The 18,409-nt window shown below is 36.0% G+C and overlaps 1 protein-coding gene across 1 annotated transcript in view; it reads left to right on the forward strand.

Moving 5' to 3' along the window:
- The window catches only part of BBS9 (Bardet-Biedl syndrome 9), a 283,138-nt gene that overhangs the window by 16,805 nt on the left and 247,924 nt on the right, over positions 1–18,409 (forward strand). Inside the window, exons 6-7 of the mRNA XM_054645353.2 lie at positions 12,909–13,083; positions 16,754–16,838. Of these exons, the coding sequence (XP_054501328.2) occupies positions 12,909–13,083; positions 16,754–16,838 (260 nt within the window). The remainder of the gene's footprint in view (positions 1–12,908; positions 13,084–16,753; positions 16,839–18,409) is intronic.

The following is an 18,409-nucleotide window of genomic DNA, read 5'->3' on the forward strand; positions in this document are numbered from 1 at the left end:
TTGGAAGTCACTGCTGATTGAAAGCTTCTGATAAATAAGTTGCATGTTTTTCCATTTTTAAAAGGTATGAATGGAGTGAAGCAAGTGAACTGCATATAGTGTTTTAGTTGAGAATTTCTTTTCTTATTCTTCTTTATCATACAGTCTCCCTCGAGTTCAATTTCTAAGGCATAAATCTAGTATTAATCTAGAAATAGTCAAGTCTTATTAAGCAATATTCCATATATTGTTTAGTCTTAATAAAGTTAAAACAATGTTAATTGAAAAACAGTGAGAAGGGTTTTGTTTTTGGTAGCTAGGTAGTGATTGGATTTTGAGCCAGTATTGTTGCATTTTTTGATTGATATAATTTGGTCATAATTTTATATCATTCCCATGTTTTATTTTTTATGGTTACACCAAAATCACGTTATTTTAATTAAAATAATGGTGAATTTGATCTGTTCTACCGGTGCATTTTGGTTAATCAATTTACCATTGTTGACATTAGTTGTATGAAGTAATAGTAGTAAATTGTTGTAAAAATATTAAAAACTCCTTATAGATACATAATCACCCTGAGATTAGTTGAGATAATTATTAGCTGCTTAAGAATCTCAGGAATTTACATATTGGCACAGTAAAAGATTTGCAGGGAATGGACATTAAGCAAAACTAATTTTTGGCTCAGTGCAAATAAATTCATATTACTTAATAATTAATTTTTATCATCTTTTCCTAACATGATGTTTAGATAATTAGTGCTGAAGTTACCTTAATGTTGTACCTACAAGATACAGAATAGACTCTGACCTGTGCCTTTACTTTGTAATGCCCATATTGAAGGTATTTAGAAAGGGTATGTTTTCCTGCCTGTAGAGAAATCTGAGAAAGAAGACAGTAGTTTGGTAAATGAATCTTACTCCTACTTTACCATTTTCTGTTGGATGGTTTAGGACTTAACCACAATATACTGTTAGCCTAAGTCCTTCTACATCTTGTGAAGCAGTCAATGTACTTCTTGTGCCTGACTGTTCTTAAAAAGAGATTTACTGGTGTGGAGCCTGCTTATAAGAAATGATGGTATTATGCTTTTTATAGGGGAAGAAAAGTGCCCTTATTACTTCTTTGAAAAAGTTTGCAGATTAAGCCACAATTTCATTCTTTGCCTTGTTTGCCTTGAGTCAGATGTGACTTATGTTTGAGGAAAGTATGTGCAATAAATTTCTGCTGAAGTAATGTGAAGAGTAGAGAAGGGCTTTAAAGTAAAAACAAAGCCACTGTTACTTGAAACTAAGGCAGCTTTACAGATTATCACATAAATTTCCTGTGGTCAGTTGTGCATTAGGCTGAATGCTGGGCAGGATAGTAGCTCATATATGAACAAATATCAGTGTGTAAGGAGTGAATACTAAAGTTCTCTGCTTTGAGGCCTGGTGAATGAAGTGCAGGTTTCCTGAGCTGCTCTCTGAAGTGCTTAGGAAGTGTGTGAATGATCACATGCTCTGGGAGGAGGATGCCCTTTCCCAGGTGAGGATTGAGTTCTGTGGTTGTTCTTCAGGGTGTAAGTGGTACATTAAAGTGGGTGTATAAACACTCTGAATGCTTCCACCTTTTCTTAATTAAAAAAAAAATTTTTTTTTTCAATTTTAAAGACCTTTTTAAATCTTCTTAAGAAGTAAAAAACCAGCATGATAGCTCACCAGTGGGGGACACAATCTATTGAGTTGCTCTTGAATAGAATACTGATGTTATTTAATGACAGGCAGAAATCATAGTTTAATAACTTTGCTTTCATAACTGCTGAATTATTTTTGAATAATGTTTGCTTACAGATAATGGTTTTGCACTGCAAAAGCACTGTTACTGCTTTGTGTGATTCCACACACTTGCATTATCTAATAGTTAAATAATAAGTGAATTAACCACAGTTTTCTATAACTCTTCTAATGAGTTGATAAATGATTTAGTATTGGATCCCCCTAATTAGTAATTAGGATCCCCCTAATAAGCAGAGGCTTTGAAATGTACATTTTCATCTGAAACCTTAATGCCTTAATTCAGCTTCCAGAGTAGTTCAGATTTATTTGAAGTTGTTCCATGGATACTCTACCAGTAAAGGCAGATAATAAAACAATAGCAAAGGGAAGGAAAAAAGAAAATACAGCCTTGACATGAAAATGTTACAAGCAGAAAAGTGTGAAAATACCTTGAACCTATCTTTTTCTCAGCAAATGGCCTTGAATTCATTTTACTTTTATTATAGCACAGGCCTAGAGGCAAAGTATGTTTGAGTGTTACAACAAAGAGGGTGCTATATGGAGGAATTTTTTTAATAATGAAATACAACATATGCATAAACCATGCAACCTTGTAACAGGAAACTTTGTGAGGAGGGTAGACTGTGTTTAACTTTTCTACAATTCTGCAAGAATAAATTTTATTAGGTGTTAGTCAGAAAAAAAATTATCAGCTGAGTTTTATGCTGTAAGGTTAAATGATTCTTATGACTATGTTTAAACACTGCAGCAGTATAAATTCAGACTTTGATTTATTGGCTAGTTCTGTTAAGGAGCAGGATATTTAACTGTTGCCTTCCTTTTAAATTGCTTCTGCGTAAGGACAGATTTTTTGAAAGGTTTGAGCTTTGAAATTTTTTCATGGAATAGATCTGGTGATGACTACTTCTAAATGGTTTCTCACTCAATTTTGGAAAACTGTTAGTGTTTTGGTTTTTTTTTTTACCTAATAATAATTGAGTTAGAACTTCTCTAAATTGAAGAGGTGAATGGAAAAATCATCAAGAAAAATGTTCTCTGTATCTCTTACCATCCGTTTCCTCTTCTTAACAGTAATGATTGTGGCCTAATGATCACAGCCTAACTGAAATAAAAAGTCTCATTGCCTTCAGTTGGCCAGAACTTTGCCTCAATTATGAATTCCTAGATAAATCTCCTAATCATTTGTTTGTTTAAGAAAAGAACTATAATTTAAGTGAAGTAAAATCAATTGCAGAAATACATAACTTTGAGAGCAGTTGTATATGTAAGTGAAAGACTTGTTTTTCAAAACTTTGGTAAATTCTATGTGACAGTTTGTCTAATTTCCCTTGTTGAGGTATGGTACCCAAAAGTGTGCAGTGACTGTGCATGGGTAGTATAAAATGTTTTGTGTCTTACATGTGGGGTTATGGCTTCTGCAGTGCTCCTGCCAAGAGTCAGTGAGTGCAAAGGCAAACAATAATTACCTCATATGTTTTTAATAGCACATGTATATTAATAATGGCCCAATCTGACTTTTGTCTTTTTGATGACATATTGTTGACTCATTTTAATTCATCGTCCTACTCTAATCTCCAGACTCTTCTTCTTAGTGCTATTGCCTGCCATTCTCTGGTTTCCTGTGAGTCAATTGTCTGAGATCACGTCAGATGTTTTATTTCAGTTTAGAGATGCTGTCTCTAAAGTTTAGAAATGCAGTATATGTTATTATCCTGTCTGGTAAATAGTTTGGCATGATGAATTTTCTATTACTTCAAACCTATGCACAACTTTATTATTTACATATGTACTTTCTTATTTAAATGTTCCAGCATTTCATGTGAATGCATTTGTCTATAAGATTTGTTTGCTGTCCCATAATTTTTCCTCCAAAAGAATGAAGTTTTAGCTTCTAATTATTTAGTCTATTTTGTCTTCTCAAAGGGTCTTTTAGAAGTGTGTGTATGTAGCTTTTGTTTATTTTTCCAGTGGTCATCAATGATTACTCCATTACAAAAAAAGTCTCCAACCTATATGAATTTATTTGGAGAGTCACCAAACCCTTGTTAGTTGCTTTTCCTAGAGGGTTGAAATGTATCTTGTACAAACTATAATGCTTTATACTAATTTTATTTTGGTGCAAATCATTCCTATCAAAAATCGCCCTGCTACATCATTGTGGTAGCTTAGTCCCAAAGTACCACACAACTGCTCACACACTTTCTCCCACTTCACCTGGGTGGACTGGGGAAGAAAATCAGAAAAAGGTAAAACCTGTGGGTTGAGACAAGAACAGTTCAAAATTTTAAATGAAGTATGATAGTAATGATAATAATAATAAAAAGAAGAGAGAAATAAAACCCAAGAAAAACAAATAATGCACAGTACAGTTGCTCACCACCCACTGACTGATGCCCAGCATGGCCCTCATCAGTGATCAGCCCCTTTACAGCCAACTCCTCATTTGAGTATTCTCAGTGTTTCCAACAGTCTAAAAATACAGGATAACAAATTGTTCCTGTGATGTCTTTTCTGAGATTGCCAAGAAGGAAACTGGTAGGATGGTGATTTTTTTGATAGACATGTAATTCACTGAGTCATTTGACCACAAAGTAAGAGTTAAGCTTTTCTGTATGTTGGTTACTAGCCTAGGATATATATAGACAAATGACTTGAATGTGAAAAGTGGCTGTGTTTCCTTGGTGTTTTTTAGCAAATTAAGTCAAGCTGTTTATTTCTACTTTTTTTAGAGTATATTTAAAACTTCTTGAAGATATATTGGACTTTCATCTAATATTCTGTACGGTAAACCCTCACTTTTGTGTTGTAAGCTTCTGACCATCTGACTTTGTTATAAATATTCTCAATGAGTTCTTCGGATGTGAATGCAGTTATTCAGGAGATCATTCTTCAGTACATATCTTTAAGAATTCTTTAGCTCAAAAAATTAGTAAATAATCACATAGAAGGTGTAAAGTTGGAAGGTACCCCAGGATGTCATCTAGTTCACAAACCCTGCTTGTCCCTACAGCATGTTAGTTGGGTTTGTTTCCAGATGGCTTTTGAATATTTCCAGAGAGGGAGACTCCACAATCCCTCTGGGCAGTCTAGTCCAGTGCATAGCCACAGCCTCCCAGTAAAGAAGTTTTTCCTCATGTTCAGGTGGAACATGCTGTGTAGATCAGTTTCTGCCCATTGCCTCTCATCCTATTGCTTGGCACCACTGGGAAGAATCTTGGTCCATCCTCTTGACACTCTCCATTCAGATACTTAGTATATATGTTGAGGAGGGCTCCCCTCAGTCATCTTCCTGAAACTAAACAGGCTCAGCTCCCTCAGCCTGTCCTCATAGGAGAGATGACCTTATCCCATAATCATCCTTGTTGCTGTCCCCTGGACCTGCTGCAGAAGCTCCATGTCTCTCTTATTCTGGGGATCCCAGAGCTGGACACAGCACTCCAGATGTGGTCTCACCAGGACTGGGTAGAGGGGCAGGATCACCTCCCTCAGGCTGCTGGCAATGCTCTTCCTGATGCATCCCAGGACACCATCAGCATTTTTGGCCATAAGGGCACACTGCTGGCTCATGGACATCTTGCTTGTTTCCCCCAGATCCTTCTCCGCAGAACTGCTTGGACAAGCTGTCTTGGACTCCTTGTCCCTCTAGGGCATGTTCCCCTGGGATTCTTCAAGAAGGTCCCTGAAGAGGCCAAAGTTAGCTCTCCTGAAGTCCAGTGTTGTGATCCTACTCACTGACCTCCTTCTTCCTCACAGGACACTAATGATCTCATGGTCACTGTAGCCAAGGCTGCCCCTAACCTTCACATCTCTAACCACACATTCTGTGTTTGTTAGTAAAGGTCCAGCAGCACACCTTTCCTAGTAGGCTTCTTCACCACCAGTGCCAGAAAGTTATTGTCAGTGCTTTCCAAGAATCTCCTGGGTTGTTTATGCCTTACTTGTGGTTCCTCCAGCAAATGTCCAGGTGGTTGAAGTCCTCCATGACAACCAGGACCTGTTACTGTGAGGCTACTTCCAGCTGTCTGTATAAGACCTCATCTGCTTCCTCCTCTTCCCCCTCAGGCAGCCTGTAGCAATTACCCACAACAGTGTCACCCTTAATAGTTTGCCCTTTAATCCTAACCCATAAGCTCTCAACTCACTCATCATCCTCCCTGAGACAGGGCTTCATGCATCAAAGTACTTTGGGAAGTGCTTAGCCATCATGAAGCTTCTTAGTGTAAGGAGACTATAAAAGGAGAAGTAGGAGAAAAGATAGGGAATTTCACTGGGTTTTAACAGTGGGATCATGTAGTTCTGTCTCATTGCTTCGTGAGAACAAAATTTTCAGGTCTGTTTTAAATGGAATTTTAAACTTGATAGATTTATTTGATGATGGTGACTTAAGATCTTACTGATAACTTTTGAAAGTACCAAAAATATTGAAAAATAGGACATGCATTCAACTTCAGCTTAACTCAGTGAAAGGTCTGCTGTTGATTTATGATTCTCTATAAACATCCATGTGCCTGAAATTTTCAGTCATGTTATTGATTTTGAAGGGCAGCTGGTGACAGTACTTGTTTGTGGGAGATTTGCTAGTTCAGTAGAATTGTTCTGTAATATTTATATAATGTATGATAGGTGTATAACTTTAGATGAGAGCAGAAAAGTTCACAGACTGGAATTTCTCCTACTTGCTTTAGAAAAAGTGCAAGTGTTGTAATGCCTGTATGAATGCAAGGCTCTTAGAAAAAGATTTCTGCAGCTGCTGGGGCCTGAAAAGTAGTTACTGAACAAGTTATGGCAACAAACAGAATTTAAGGACAAGAATTTTACCATCTCTTCATGAATCATCATTGTTCAGGCTATATCCAGGCATACAGCCATTTTCAGGACCTCCTCTATTTATGCTATATATAATTAATCTTCTGCATTGAAAAAAAGAACAAACTTGAGTGACACTGCTTTCACAGGTGCCTGAACATTTTTACTGAGGGTATTTCTTGCACTAGTGGAAGCATTCACATTTATTTTTAGAAAAAATTATTCTCTTAATATGGAGGTTGTGATAAACAAATTTTTGTACTACAGTCTGTTTAGGGGAAGAGACTTTACCTGTCATGCATACACAGTGCCAAATACTATGTTTCTTTCAGTAGGCATTTTAGTATGTTGGATGTTGCAGCTATGACACTTTGGGGTCTTTATACTGCATGCTGGTCTATCCTACTCCTTTGAATCATACTAGTGTTTTTCCTAAGGGTCCTTCCACCACCTCAGGTTAATATGAAATTTAAAGGCATAATTCCCAAGTAACATAATTTAACTATTTCATCTTCTGTGGCAAGACTTGAATCAAGAACAAAGACGTATATCACAAGTCTCTAAGGGATTAACTGTGTGAGTGAGGGCTGATTGGCCTTTGGAGATACTTCAATAGTTCAAGAGTCTCTTTCTATCTGAAATCCTCCTTATGTTTTATGGCAGGCAGAAATCTACGAGAGGTTAGAATTCAGTATGACAGGTGAGAGAAGCAATGACGTTTTTTTTCTTGTGGCAGCGCTGACTCCATGCTTTACTATGACTTGACCAGGGAGGCTCCTTACAGAGAGGGCTGTTACAGAGAGAGCATCTGGGGCTTATGAATATGTTGGAACTTATGAATATGTTTTACTGCAATGCTTTAATATCCAGAATGGTTTAAGATATAATTCAAGCTAACATCAGTAGAAAAAGGACTTACATGTTTTCCTTAAAACGAAAGGACATACATGTTTTCCTTAAACACTTTCCTTAGTTTCTCTTGAAATTCTTCTCTTCCTATCCACTACTCTATTTTTTATTTCCTTCCCACCGGAGTGATTTTTGAATTCCAGTAAAAAAGCACCCAGTCAGTGTCAGCTGGAACATGTGTATACTTTGTGCATCAGTTGGGGTGGGTACTTGCATTAGCACTGAGCAATGCAGGGCAATTTTTGTCTTTGCTTGTGTTCAGGGTATTGGCAGTCAGATCCTCTGGCCTAGGATGAATGGCCACAGCTGAAGCCCTGAACTTTGAGCCTTTCTGTAGTTATGCAAGGAGCAGCCACCAGACCTCCAAGCCAGTAAATTCAGAGTTCTTTCTGAATGTACACTGACACTTGCTTCGTGCACTGGGTTAGGGAGGTAATTTAAGACTTGCCTTTTACTCGGCATACATTGTTTGAAGAACTGTTCAAGTTATTTTCAAATGGTGTTTCTATTTGCCAGACCTGATCCCTGAAGTTCTTTTCTCATAGTTGCCCAAGATCTGCTTTACTAAAGGAGCTACACTCAGCAGCAAGTTTTCCAAAATGGGTTTGAACTGGAGAAATCTGTGTTCCCTATGCTGTGAGAAATTTCAGGGGCAAATTTCAACAATGAAGGAAAAGGAAAGCATACTTGCTTGCTTCAAGTCAGGACAGGAACTTGTCTTCCTGTGTGTGAGAATGTAGTTTATGTGCATCACTTCACTGGTCACTTTTTTATCATATGAGGAAAGCATTTCCCATGTATCATTAAAGGACTCTTAGGCTCCTGAGTGTGTTGTAAATGCCAGTTTATCTTTTAATTTTGTTTCATTGATGTTTCCTTCCACATGAGCCTTTTTTAGTGAGGCATTTGATTACCATTGAAGGCAGTTAAAGTTTTCTCTGCTGACATCTTCCTAAACTCTGTAATTTTATGATGTTTTTTTCTGATTTCCAATTTATCCCACTGCAGTTTTCATTGCCTGATTTCACGTGGTGCTCAGGCCCTGTGATTAAATAATGTACATTCTATGAAAATTATTTGATGCCAGAGAGGAAGCTCAGAGTACAGGAAATCATTAACATGCAAAAAAACTTGAGCACCAAAATAACTTTAATTAGAAGCTTATTTCAAAGAACTACCACCTGCCTCTCATTTTGTCTTTGCATTAGCTCTAAAAATACATTGTGGCTTAAAAGTGTGATGTAAATATATTCGTATCTGGAATATATTTTTCATAATAAGACTACAAAACAACAGTAGCTAGTCTTGTGCTTAAAAGTAGCTCTCTCTGACTAAGGGACATTCCTCTTGAGATGCAAGCTGCTGAAACTATGTAGAGTACACTAAGTGGTACCATCTGATATACAGAAAACACTGTGGTTTATATTTTCACTTTATAAATGTGTCACTGGCAAGGCCAACTGGCTGCAATAAGCTTTTTTGAAATGGACATTTCTGGTTGAGTGTTTGGAAGACTGCATTTCTCAAAGTGAAACGTAACAACTCCATTCACTACACACACATTAAAAACAAATGGCTGAAGGAAATAAGTTGACCTATGAAAAGTGGGAAATAGGAGTTCACACACAATTTAACATTCTTTAATTGTGCTTTACATGTAATAGTTTGGATAACTGGAGTTTGAAGCATTAGTACAAGCTAGTTAAAATCCAAATTTGAAAATTAGTGAGTAGGAACAACACAATTATGATGAACAAAGTGGTGGGTATATTAATAAGTTGCTGTGCTTTTAAAAGCCAAAAGAGTGATTGCTGATTTAGTCTTGTGCCTCTGTTTCTTCAGACAGTACAGTTCAGTACTACAGTGTGCTTGCAGATCATTGCTCTAAAGAACTTGTCATGTCATATCATATTGTGTCACTACTGTGTAAACAGGAGAGATTTTAACAATGAGATTTGTGTGTGATTTTGGTTATGCATGCTAAAGATGAATGCTTCCATGTTTCACATGACATGTAGCTTCATATATATTGCAGGAAATGCTGTAGTGCTTCACTTCATCACTTTCATGATGTTATGGAATTGCTAAGAAGATTGATGTTTATAATATAGAGAAGAATAGAAGCTATTACTCTTTGTTACTTAAGCAGCAGCCTCAACGTTTGTAATGACTTTTGCTTTTTTCTGTTATTTGAATTGTAATATGGCTACTAGATTATCACTTTGTATCAATTGTATCTGCTATAGTTTTCATCAGAAGAGTAGAAATTAACAACTTAATAGTATATTTTAGACAACCTTAAACCCCAAAGATTTTGGCCAGCAGTTGTCTAAGAGACAGTTTTCTTACTATTATCATTATAACCAGGAGTACCTGTAATTTAATTATATTACAAAATAGATAAGATTTCTGTGGTAGTAAGGGCATTCACTTTGCAATTAATGTCTTTTACTTTTGGTCTATATCAAGCAATGCTTAGAACTTTTCAAAATGTAATAGCAATTTGGTAAAAATTTAAACATACATAACATCGTTATTTTTTTCTGTGACTTAAATTGTTTTATTTACAGTTTTAATTTTTCATTCTTGTTTTTTTTCCCCTGACTTTATATCTTTCTGTGTTAAAAAAGATGAAAAATAGTCAGCCTTAAAACCCCCAAAGTACAAGTGTGTTCTACCACTGTGCCCTTCAACATAAAAATTTCAAGCTGCTATCTGTAATCCATTTGTCTTCAGGTTATGGGTGCCAGGGAGTCCCCCTGAAGTTAGATATTGAAAGTTAAAGTTCAGGAAATAGGGCTAGTGGATGGCTGCAGATTTCCTTTGTAGCACACTACTGATGGAAGGAGAATTCATAGTAGACTTTGGAAGGGGATTTTAAAATTCTCTATACCCAGACTTACAGGGTTGTATTCTTAAGAAAAGTGTAGGATAGAAGTGGAACCAAACAGCTGGCTACTGTGAAGTGGTGAGAGGGTTTACAGTGCCTGATGCTGAATGTGATTTTGAGGTAACAAAGGGAGAAGGGCTGTGGTTACACGGACACTTGGGTTATGAAGCATGGTTTTCTTGCACATCAAACAAAAATGCCACTAGTTATTTGTAGTAGCCAGTGACTATACTTCAAAATAACCATATCTGAGAGAGTGTGGTGACAACTAGTGGGCTAGCACCTTTTACTAGATATCAGTGTTTATACTAGTTTCTAAGGGAACTTTTATAGGTTAATAATTATTTTATACAGCTGGCTCACTCGTACCCTTTCTAGACTGCATTAGCAGTGTGATGATAATGTCAGCAGCTGTTGGGAAGTAGAAACTGGGTATCATTAACATTGATAGCATACCAGTACAAAACTGCTCAATTTTCCCTGCTGGTTCCTAGTCTTGTCTGATCAGAAGCATGTGATAGGACTAAATCCTGTGAAATTTCACAGCTTAGAAGGGACAGAAATCTAGTGTAGGTGCCTTGGAGTAGTTCAGAGATAAAAGACAGAATGACTTCTTTGAATGTCTGATTTGAATGATTCTTCTTTTGACATCATCTAGTCCAGTCCCGCTTCCTGAGCAGATTTGGCTAGAAGTTGCTTAGGATTGTGTTCTGAATACAGAACATACAGAACATGTTGTATTTTCTGTATGTCTATGGGAGAAGAATTTACAACCTTTCTGGAAAACGGGCTGTAGTGTTTGATGACCTTCACAGTAAAATACAAAACAACCAAAAAACCCAAAACAAAACAAAAACGACAAAAAAACCACCAACAAAAAACCCCTCCAACCCATGTTCAGAGAGAATTTCATGTGATGCAGTTTGTTACTGTTTACTTTAGTCCTGTAAGTGGATGCCACAGAGAAGAGTCTGTCTTGCTCTTGTCTTTTCACTGGAGACTGAAAGATTCAACTTTGCCTCAACCAAATGAGCAATCTGAATTGCGCTTTCAAATGTCCTTCTTATCATGTGTTTGTTATTTGTAATAGGGTTTATGATATGTTATGAATTATATGCAGAATCTGGAACAAAAGGATTTTTAGAAAATGGGAAAATCGGAAAAAGAGATGAAGGAAGTGGGAAGGACCCTGCTGCTTTATCTTCCTTCTTTTTTTTTTCCCTGTTTTTACCCTAATCTAAATTTTTACTGTGTATTTCAATCACAAGGACAAGTAATACAACATACTTTCTGGCCTTTTACACTATTTACTTCTAAGTAGTTAAAGTTTCTGTGAAGAATCACAGTGGAGATGAACAATGTTTTGCACTGTACATTTGTTGCATTTCAGATATTGAATATTTCTTTGACTTTTGTTAGCTTTTTGGAACTGTAAGAATGAACTTTTAGTCTATTTTTGTTTTGCTTCACCTTCTTATGTTAGAAAACTCATTAAAGGATTGAGGGTGGAACTTGATGAATAGACAATTTATTTGGGTTTTTCATGCATACGGAATTATTCCTTAGACAAAATAGAGTATTTTAATTGTGGTGAATAGACATTTCGGATTACATTTGAATAGACAATAGATATTTGAATATTTCATGTAGTGTTTGCAAGGTAAGAGCTAATCTATGAATTCAGGAGAGATGCATCTATCAGCTTCAGAAATTGTTAGTCCTAATGGTATAGCTCTCTTTGAATGCCTAAAAAATACTGTTTGTACGAGTTGTTACTCTTGCATATGAAGTGCATAATCAGCTTTTGATCTAAGAAATCTTCCCAGTGAGACTTTGAATTTAGATTGGTGTACTTGAGGCATGACAAGCCGTGGCTTATGTCATGTCTTATGGCTGCTGAATAATGCATGAGGCTTGAAGTAATTTACTTCAAGCTGCAATTTTTTTATTTGATATTTTTTAGACTTGCTGGTAATACAGAGTTGGACTTTTTTTTTTTTTGCTTTTTCTTTCCTTGAGAACAGAAAATGTGAATGTAAAACATGGAAGATATTACCATTTTGTATTATTTTCACAATACATATTTGTGGGTCTTTCTGTTATGTTGCTTAAGTAGACTTGAAAGAATTGAATTGGTTAATTTAAACCACAGTTGTTATGACTGCTTGTAAGGTATGGAAGCATTTAGGAACCAGAATAATTTAGTGTTATGGGAATATTGAAACATTTCTTTAAACAGAAATTATAATAGTTATATCCTTAGGAATTTTGTTTTGAAATAAAGTATCTTGCTGCTTTTTTTTTAACGTATTCTGAATGTTATTCCCCTCCACAATCTAGTTTGTTTATTTTAGAAAGTAAGCTTTTATTGAGGTTGGAATATTTAGTGTTTTTCCTTGTAGTAAACACTGCCATAAATGAAAATTTGCTTTTGTTAGGATTACTTATGAGTAAAATTTTAATTTACTCATGGTTTTAATATTAAAACTACACAAATAATGTTGCTTTGTTTCCTTTGTGTTTCTGTCTCTTGCTTCCCTTAGGTCGAGATTTGATCTGCATACAGTCCATGGATGGGATGCTCATGTTGTTTGAACAAGAAAGTTACGCTTTTGGCCGGTTTTTACCTGGTTTTCTTCTGCCTGGTCCTTTGGCTTACAGCTCTCGCACAGACTCTTTCATTACAGTCTCTTCTTGTCAGCAGGTTGAGAGTTACAAGTATGTGTTTATGTTCAGTAATTATAGTCAATTTTGGTGGTATCATTTACTAGGAAAACACATTGAAAGTAATCTTGTTTAATTTTTAATGCCTTTGCTGGAGTATCCAAAAGCAAGTAGTTGCAGGAAAGATGTTATATGCTGCTGAGTGATGACTGTCTCAGTACAGTCATAGAAGAAAGTGTGCTGTGAGTCCTGAGGACTTTATGGTCCTATTTTGTTTTTATAAAGGTAGTAAGTCTGCTAGTTTATCAAGGCTCTGTTGCTCCCAAGTGCCAGGTTTTTTTCCTTGCTCCAGTTCAGTCTAGTCTGTGCTTTCAGCACTGGAACATGGATGAAACTGTTGTGAGCTGTTTTAGCTTGTGACCATATTAAGTTTATGGGCTCAACATTTAGAAAAATAGAACAATATGGAAAGTGAAGACTGTACAAGACATTTCCATTTCCTCCAAGCAGAGGGTCTGTGTGTTACAAGGCCAACCAGACACAAATCTAATAGATAATAAGAAAGAGAATGTGAAAGATTTTGATGGACAGGCAAGGGAGCATTTGGGTTTACTGTGGAGGATCAGCTTGAGTCCATGGGGCTCTCTGATGCAACCATCATGTTGAGAATTTATCAAATATCCATCTGTTTAGAATCAGATGGATGCTTGAGCAGTGGGACATTGTGTTGGATGTCTGCTGTGAAGCCTTTCTCAAGATGTTTCCCTGTTGCAGACCCTTGTTCTCACAGAGGACTAATGTTAGGGTTATAGACTCTCTATCCCTAGCAGTAAATTGGGGTGGTGTTTGAGGCAGAGCTACTACCTGTGATGAAAAAAATCCACACCCACTAAAATGGATGAGAAAGTCGGAGCTGTCAGTCTGCTCTGTAAGAGCAATAGTTGTTCACAGTTCTAACCAGCAGGCAAAGATGAGTGATGATGATACTGAAGCCAGTATTTCCTTAACATCTTCACCATGGATAGAAGGACAATGCATGTCCTGAAATTCAAGGACAGTGTCAAATTTCTGGAAGTGGCTCATACAAGAAGGTTAGATAGGGTGGCCATTCAGAGGAATCTCATGAGGCTGAAGGAATGGGCAAGTACCTTAAGGATTTTTTTCAGAGGTAATCATACATATTGAAGAAAATAAGAATGCCCCTTTTTATAAATAATGCCGTGGGAATCTAATCCAGAGAATGTTAGTTAAACACGTGCTTTGTCACACTACCCTGCTTTGTCACCTGTAGTTCTCAAGCAATATTCTTTTCATTTTGCTGCTTAAGATTAATCAGATTATAGGTATCATGTATTGTTTTCTTAAAACTGGACAAGATATACATGCTGCAAGTAAAAGTAATTTAATAAACAGTTAATAATTTTCCTAAGAATTTAAATTCTAATACAGTATTAGAATAAAATTGTAATATAATTTATTAATGCTGTCAAGGAATAAAGAAACATTTTTTCCTTTAAAATGAACATCTCACATGTTTAAATTATGTTCAGATTCTTGACCTTTACAAAAGATGTGGCTACAATTATTCGTCAGTCTGTTATTAAATCAAAAGTGTGCCATCGTTACTGTAGGGATATCGTTGTAAAGGAATTTTTCACTTGGTTATTGGTCTTTAATGTCAAATGTTAAGACACTAATGGAACTAATCTCTAGTGTGTGTCTGAAATATTAGGACATTAGAACAGAGTTAAGTAATCCTTTTAAAGTGAAGGAAATAGATATACTAAGGAGAGAAGAGGTTATTTTTATGGTATTGAATAAAAAATACAACAATTCCATCTAGTGCTTTTAGCAGAACAAGTTGCCAAACTTCAAATTACCCATCTTCTTATAGCTCCTACAGACCAATTGCCTCATTTGATAGCAATTTTTGCTGTGTTGGTCCTGAATTCTTTCAAGATCTAAATGCAAAATGCCTCTTATATGTTTGATGTGATAGCTGAATTGAAAGTTTGTGTTGGTCATCTGTGGCTTGAGTTTTTTTTCATTACAGACTATATGCAGGTAGCTGGTACTTACATATCAGTATGTTTTGCTGTTTGATGTGAGCTTGATTTGAAACCTCTGTATTAGGTCTCTGATTAGTTATTAAAATGTTATTGTGCTTTCCAAAACTATCAGTAAAATACAGTGAAGAGAAAATTTTGTTAGGTCAGGATCCTTCTTACTCCTTAACTCAATTTATTCAGTGATTCTGTGAATCTGCAGCTTCTCTTATAAATGTGTTAAACTGAGAAAGGGAAGTAAATTCATTCATACAGAGGACAGTTAAAGACATCCTAGTTGTACTAAAAGCAGCTCTCTCAGTATTATTAAATAGGTCATAGCATTCAACTTAAACAATTAGATTTTTTTTTACTCCAAGTACATAGTTTACCTTTGTAAGTAAAACTAAAATCCTTCAGTAGCAAGCAGAGAGTCATTGGATAGTTAGGTTTGGAAGGGACCTCTGGAGATCATCTAGTGCAAGCCCTCTGCCAAGCCCCCTGCCAAGACACAGGAATATCCAGTTAGGCTGTGACTGTCTCCAGAGAGGGAGACTCCATGACTCCCCAGTCAGCCTCTGCCTCCTCCCTCAACGTAAAGAAGTTTTTTGTCATGTTGAGGTGGAACCTCTTGTGTTTTAATATATGGCCATTACATCTTGTCCTTTTGCTGCACCTCAATACATTCATGAAATATGAAGAATATTGTTGTCATCATTTTAAATCTCCAACTTTGACAATGAGGAAAAATATGTACTGCTATTTTAGATTGAATTGGAACATTCAGAGTTGTGTTGCTTTAAGCTTCAGAGCTGATGGTACTCCATGACTTTTTGGATCAGTTTAAGTGAGGTCTTAGCCTATTGTTTATTTCACTTATGTAGAAACCTTCAGTATTCTACAGATTACCTATGTGCATACAGAGGAAATGGGGTAGATCAGTGAGTTAGGATACCAGCACAAATTCAGGAAAGAGTTGCAGAAGAATCAGTGAGGATGCAGTTCGAACACACAACTTTACATAGTTGTAAAGAGGACAGATAGATGTGCAGAGTTTTTATGGCAGTTGATGTTGTTTGTTCAAATGTCTTCATTGCCAATTTTTCTTAGCATGGTTTGTTGGCAGTTAAAATAATAAAACCTCCCCAAAACTTTCAACTTTTGCTAAATGTGCCACCAACTCATTTCAGTTTACTGTGGTCTCTTAGATTGGAGCCACTTTAGTTTGCTTAATGGAGCTGCTTGTAAGTTTCACTATTAGATAGAGCAGATTGTATTTCTGAGTGGTTTAGAAGTTTTTTGAAAGCTTAATAAGAGCAAGAAAAAGTAATTTTTTATTAGAATTCCTATTTCATCATTTGTTTCTTCTATCTTTGTGGTCTGTACTTCTATCTACTAATATTTAGACTGTTGAATTTATTTTAACTCCACATAAAATCTGAATAGAAATGCTTGTTTTAATTTCTACCTTTACATTTAGCTGCTATCCTACACTGATGCTAGTCTTAACATCCTTGCTGACAGTAGGCATGTTGTAGTAGGCTTTCTAACCATCCTCTTAGGCTGTGATTTTACTGTGTATGTGTACTCATGATAATAATATTTTATTTTTTACTTAATGTAGAAGGTAACTACAAAGATACAATTCTAAAAAAATATTTTTTAACTGCCTGTAACAGATACCAAGTGCTGGCATTTGCGACAGATGCTGATGAAAGACATGACACAGAACAGCGAAAACTCAGTTCTGGGAAAAGGCTTGTGGTAAAACCCGTTTATTTTACATCCCCTGTATGGACACTGCACACATATTGAAATGGCTGACGCTAGGTAACGAATGGAAACATTGTCTGCTGACAAGGGACCTCATCCAAGTGCTGCTAAAGGCAATGGAAAGACTCCAGTAGATTTCTATTAAGGTTTCTTTGGGCTTCAGTTGTTTTAGGCTGGGCCTTAAAACTTGCTGTTGTTCTAATGAGAAAAGAAAAACAACTGCAGTGAAAATAACTATTTCCAGGGCAATTTGTAATGCAGAACCTACACTGTAGTAAAATAGATAAATAGGTACACCTGAATTATTGCTCATGTTTTTAAATGAAGTCTGATTGTGACTTTGTGTTGTGGAAAATGAATCTCATTCTCCTTAGGGAATCCTTTGTACTTAGAGAAGAATTCTCAGTGAAATCTTTCCATACATAGTGTCCTGAACTCTCTTTGTCAAGAACCTGTGGGTTCAGTAGTCTTCTGGAAGTCCCTGTCAGTAATTTGTTTAATATTTGAGCTGCCTCTCTGTAAGATGAAGAGAATTTAATGCTTTGTGGTCCTGCAGTAGAATTGCTTGGCTGCTAAATATACTGCATATATAAAATGCTAGAGTCATCATATTTCAGGTACAACAGTAAAATCTTGGGAGAGCATCTTTCTTCCACTGACTAATTGTAGAATTTTTCAAATACTCGTAGGCTGAGTCCTCCATATAGCAGTAGGAGAAGGCAATTTATAAATAAAAAACCTGGAGACTTCATCAGCTATACTGCAGATTAAACAGTTTTTTTTTTTAAATCTAAAATGTGAAGCATGCTTGGAAACAAATGTAATAAGCTGGGTTTTTCCCTTTAACTTTTAAGATGGCACTTCAAGTTTCATATATCAGATATGCCAGGATGTTTGCTGACACATTCTATGCTCTTTAAGCAAAATAATAGGTGCTCTTCATATAGGAAGTGCTGACACTTGAACTTTGATATATTTTTACTTCAAAATTCTAAATTTCTGTTTAACCAGCTTGGCAAAAGTCAAAAGCATTTTTTGCATATGTGTTTAGTTGAAATTTCTCAGAGGAGCTGAAGAAACAAACCAATGAAATGTGTCAATAAGCTGTAGTATTGTTTAAAGACAGGTGGGGCAGGATTTCGAAGTAGTTGTTTATTATATCAATGTACATAGTTGGAGAAGTAAACAAACTATGACATACACCAGCATTTTCCAGATTAGAGGGTGTACATGAGTGTCTGCAAACATAAATATTGGCTTACACACCTAAAACATTTGTCTAGTTTTCCATTTACATATATTGGCAGAATCAGTTGTCACCTTTTGCTCTTTATCCTTGTCCTTTAATAATCAAGGACATGTAGTGTGGCAGATGAAAATTACTCTAAATATCTATTCTTGGATTCATTAGTTAAAGTATGAAGTATTTCCATTTTGAATGAGATGTGTATTTTAAATTCCAGATGTACTTAACTGTTTGCATAGCAAACAATTCCTGACTATTAAGATGTTTTTGCTCCTTGAATCACATTAAGGAAAGCTACTGACTGCCCTCAGAATAA

This window comes from Agelaius phoeniceus, chromosome 1 (assembly GCF_051311805.1).
Source record: "Agelaius phoeniceus isolate bAgePho1 chromosome 1, bAgePho1.hap1, whole genome shotgun sequence".
NCBI lineage: Eukaryota > Metazoa > Chordata > Aves > Passeriformes > Icteridae > Agelaius > Agelaius phoeniceus.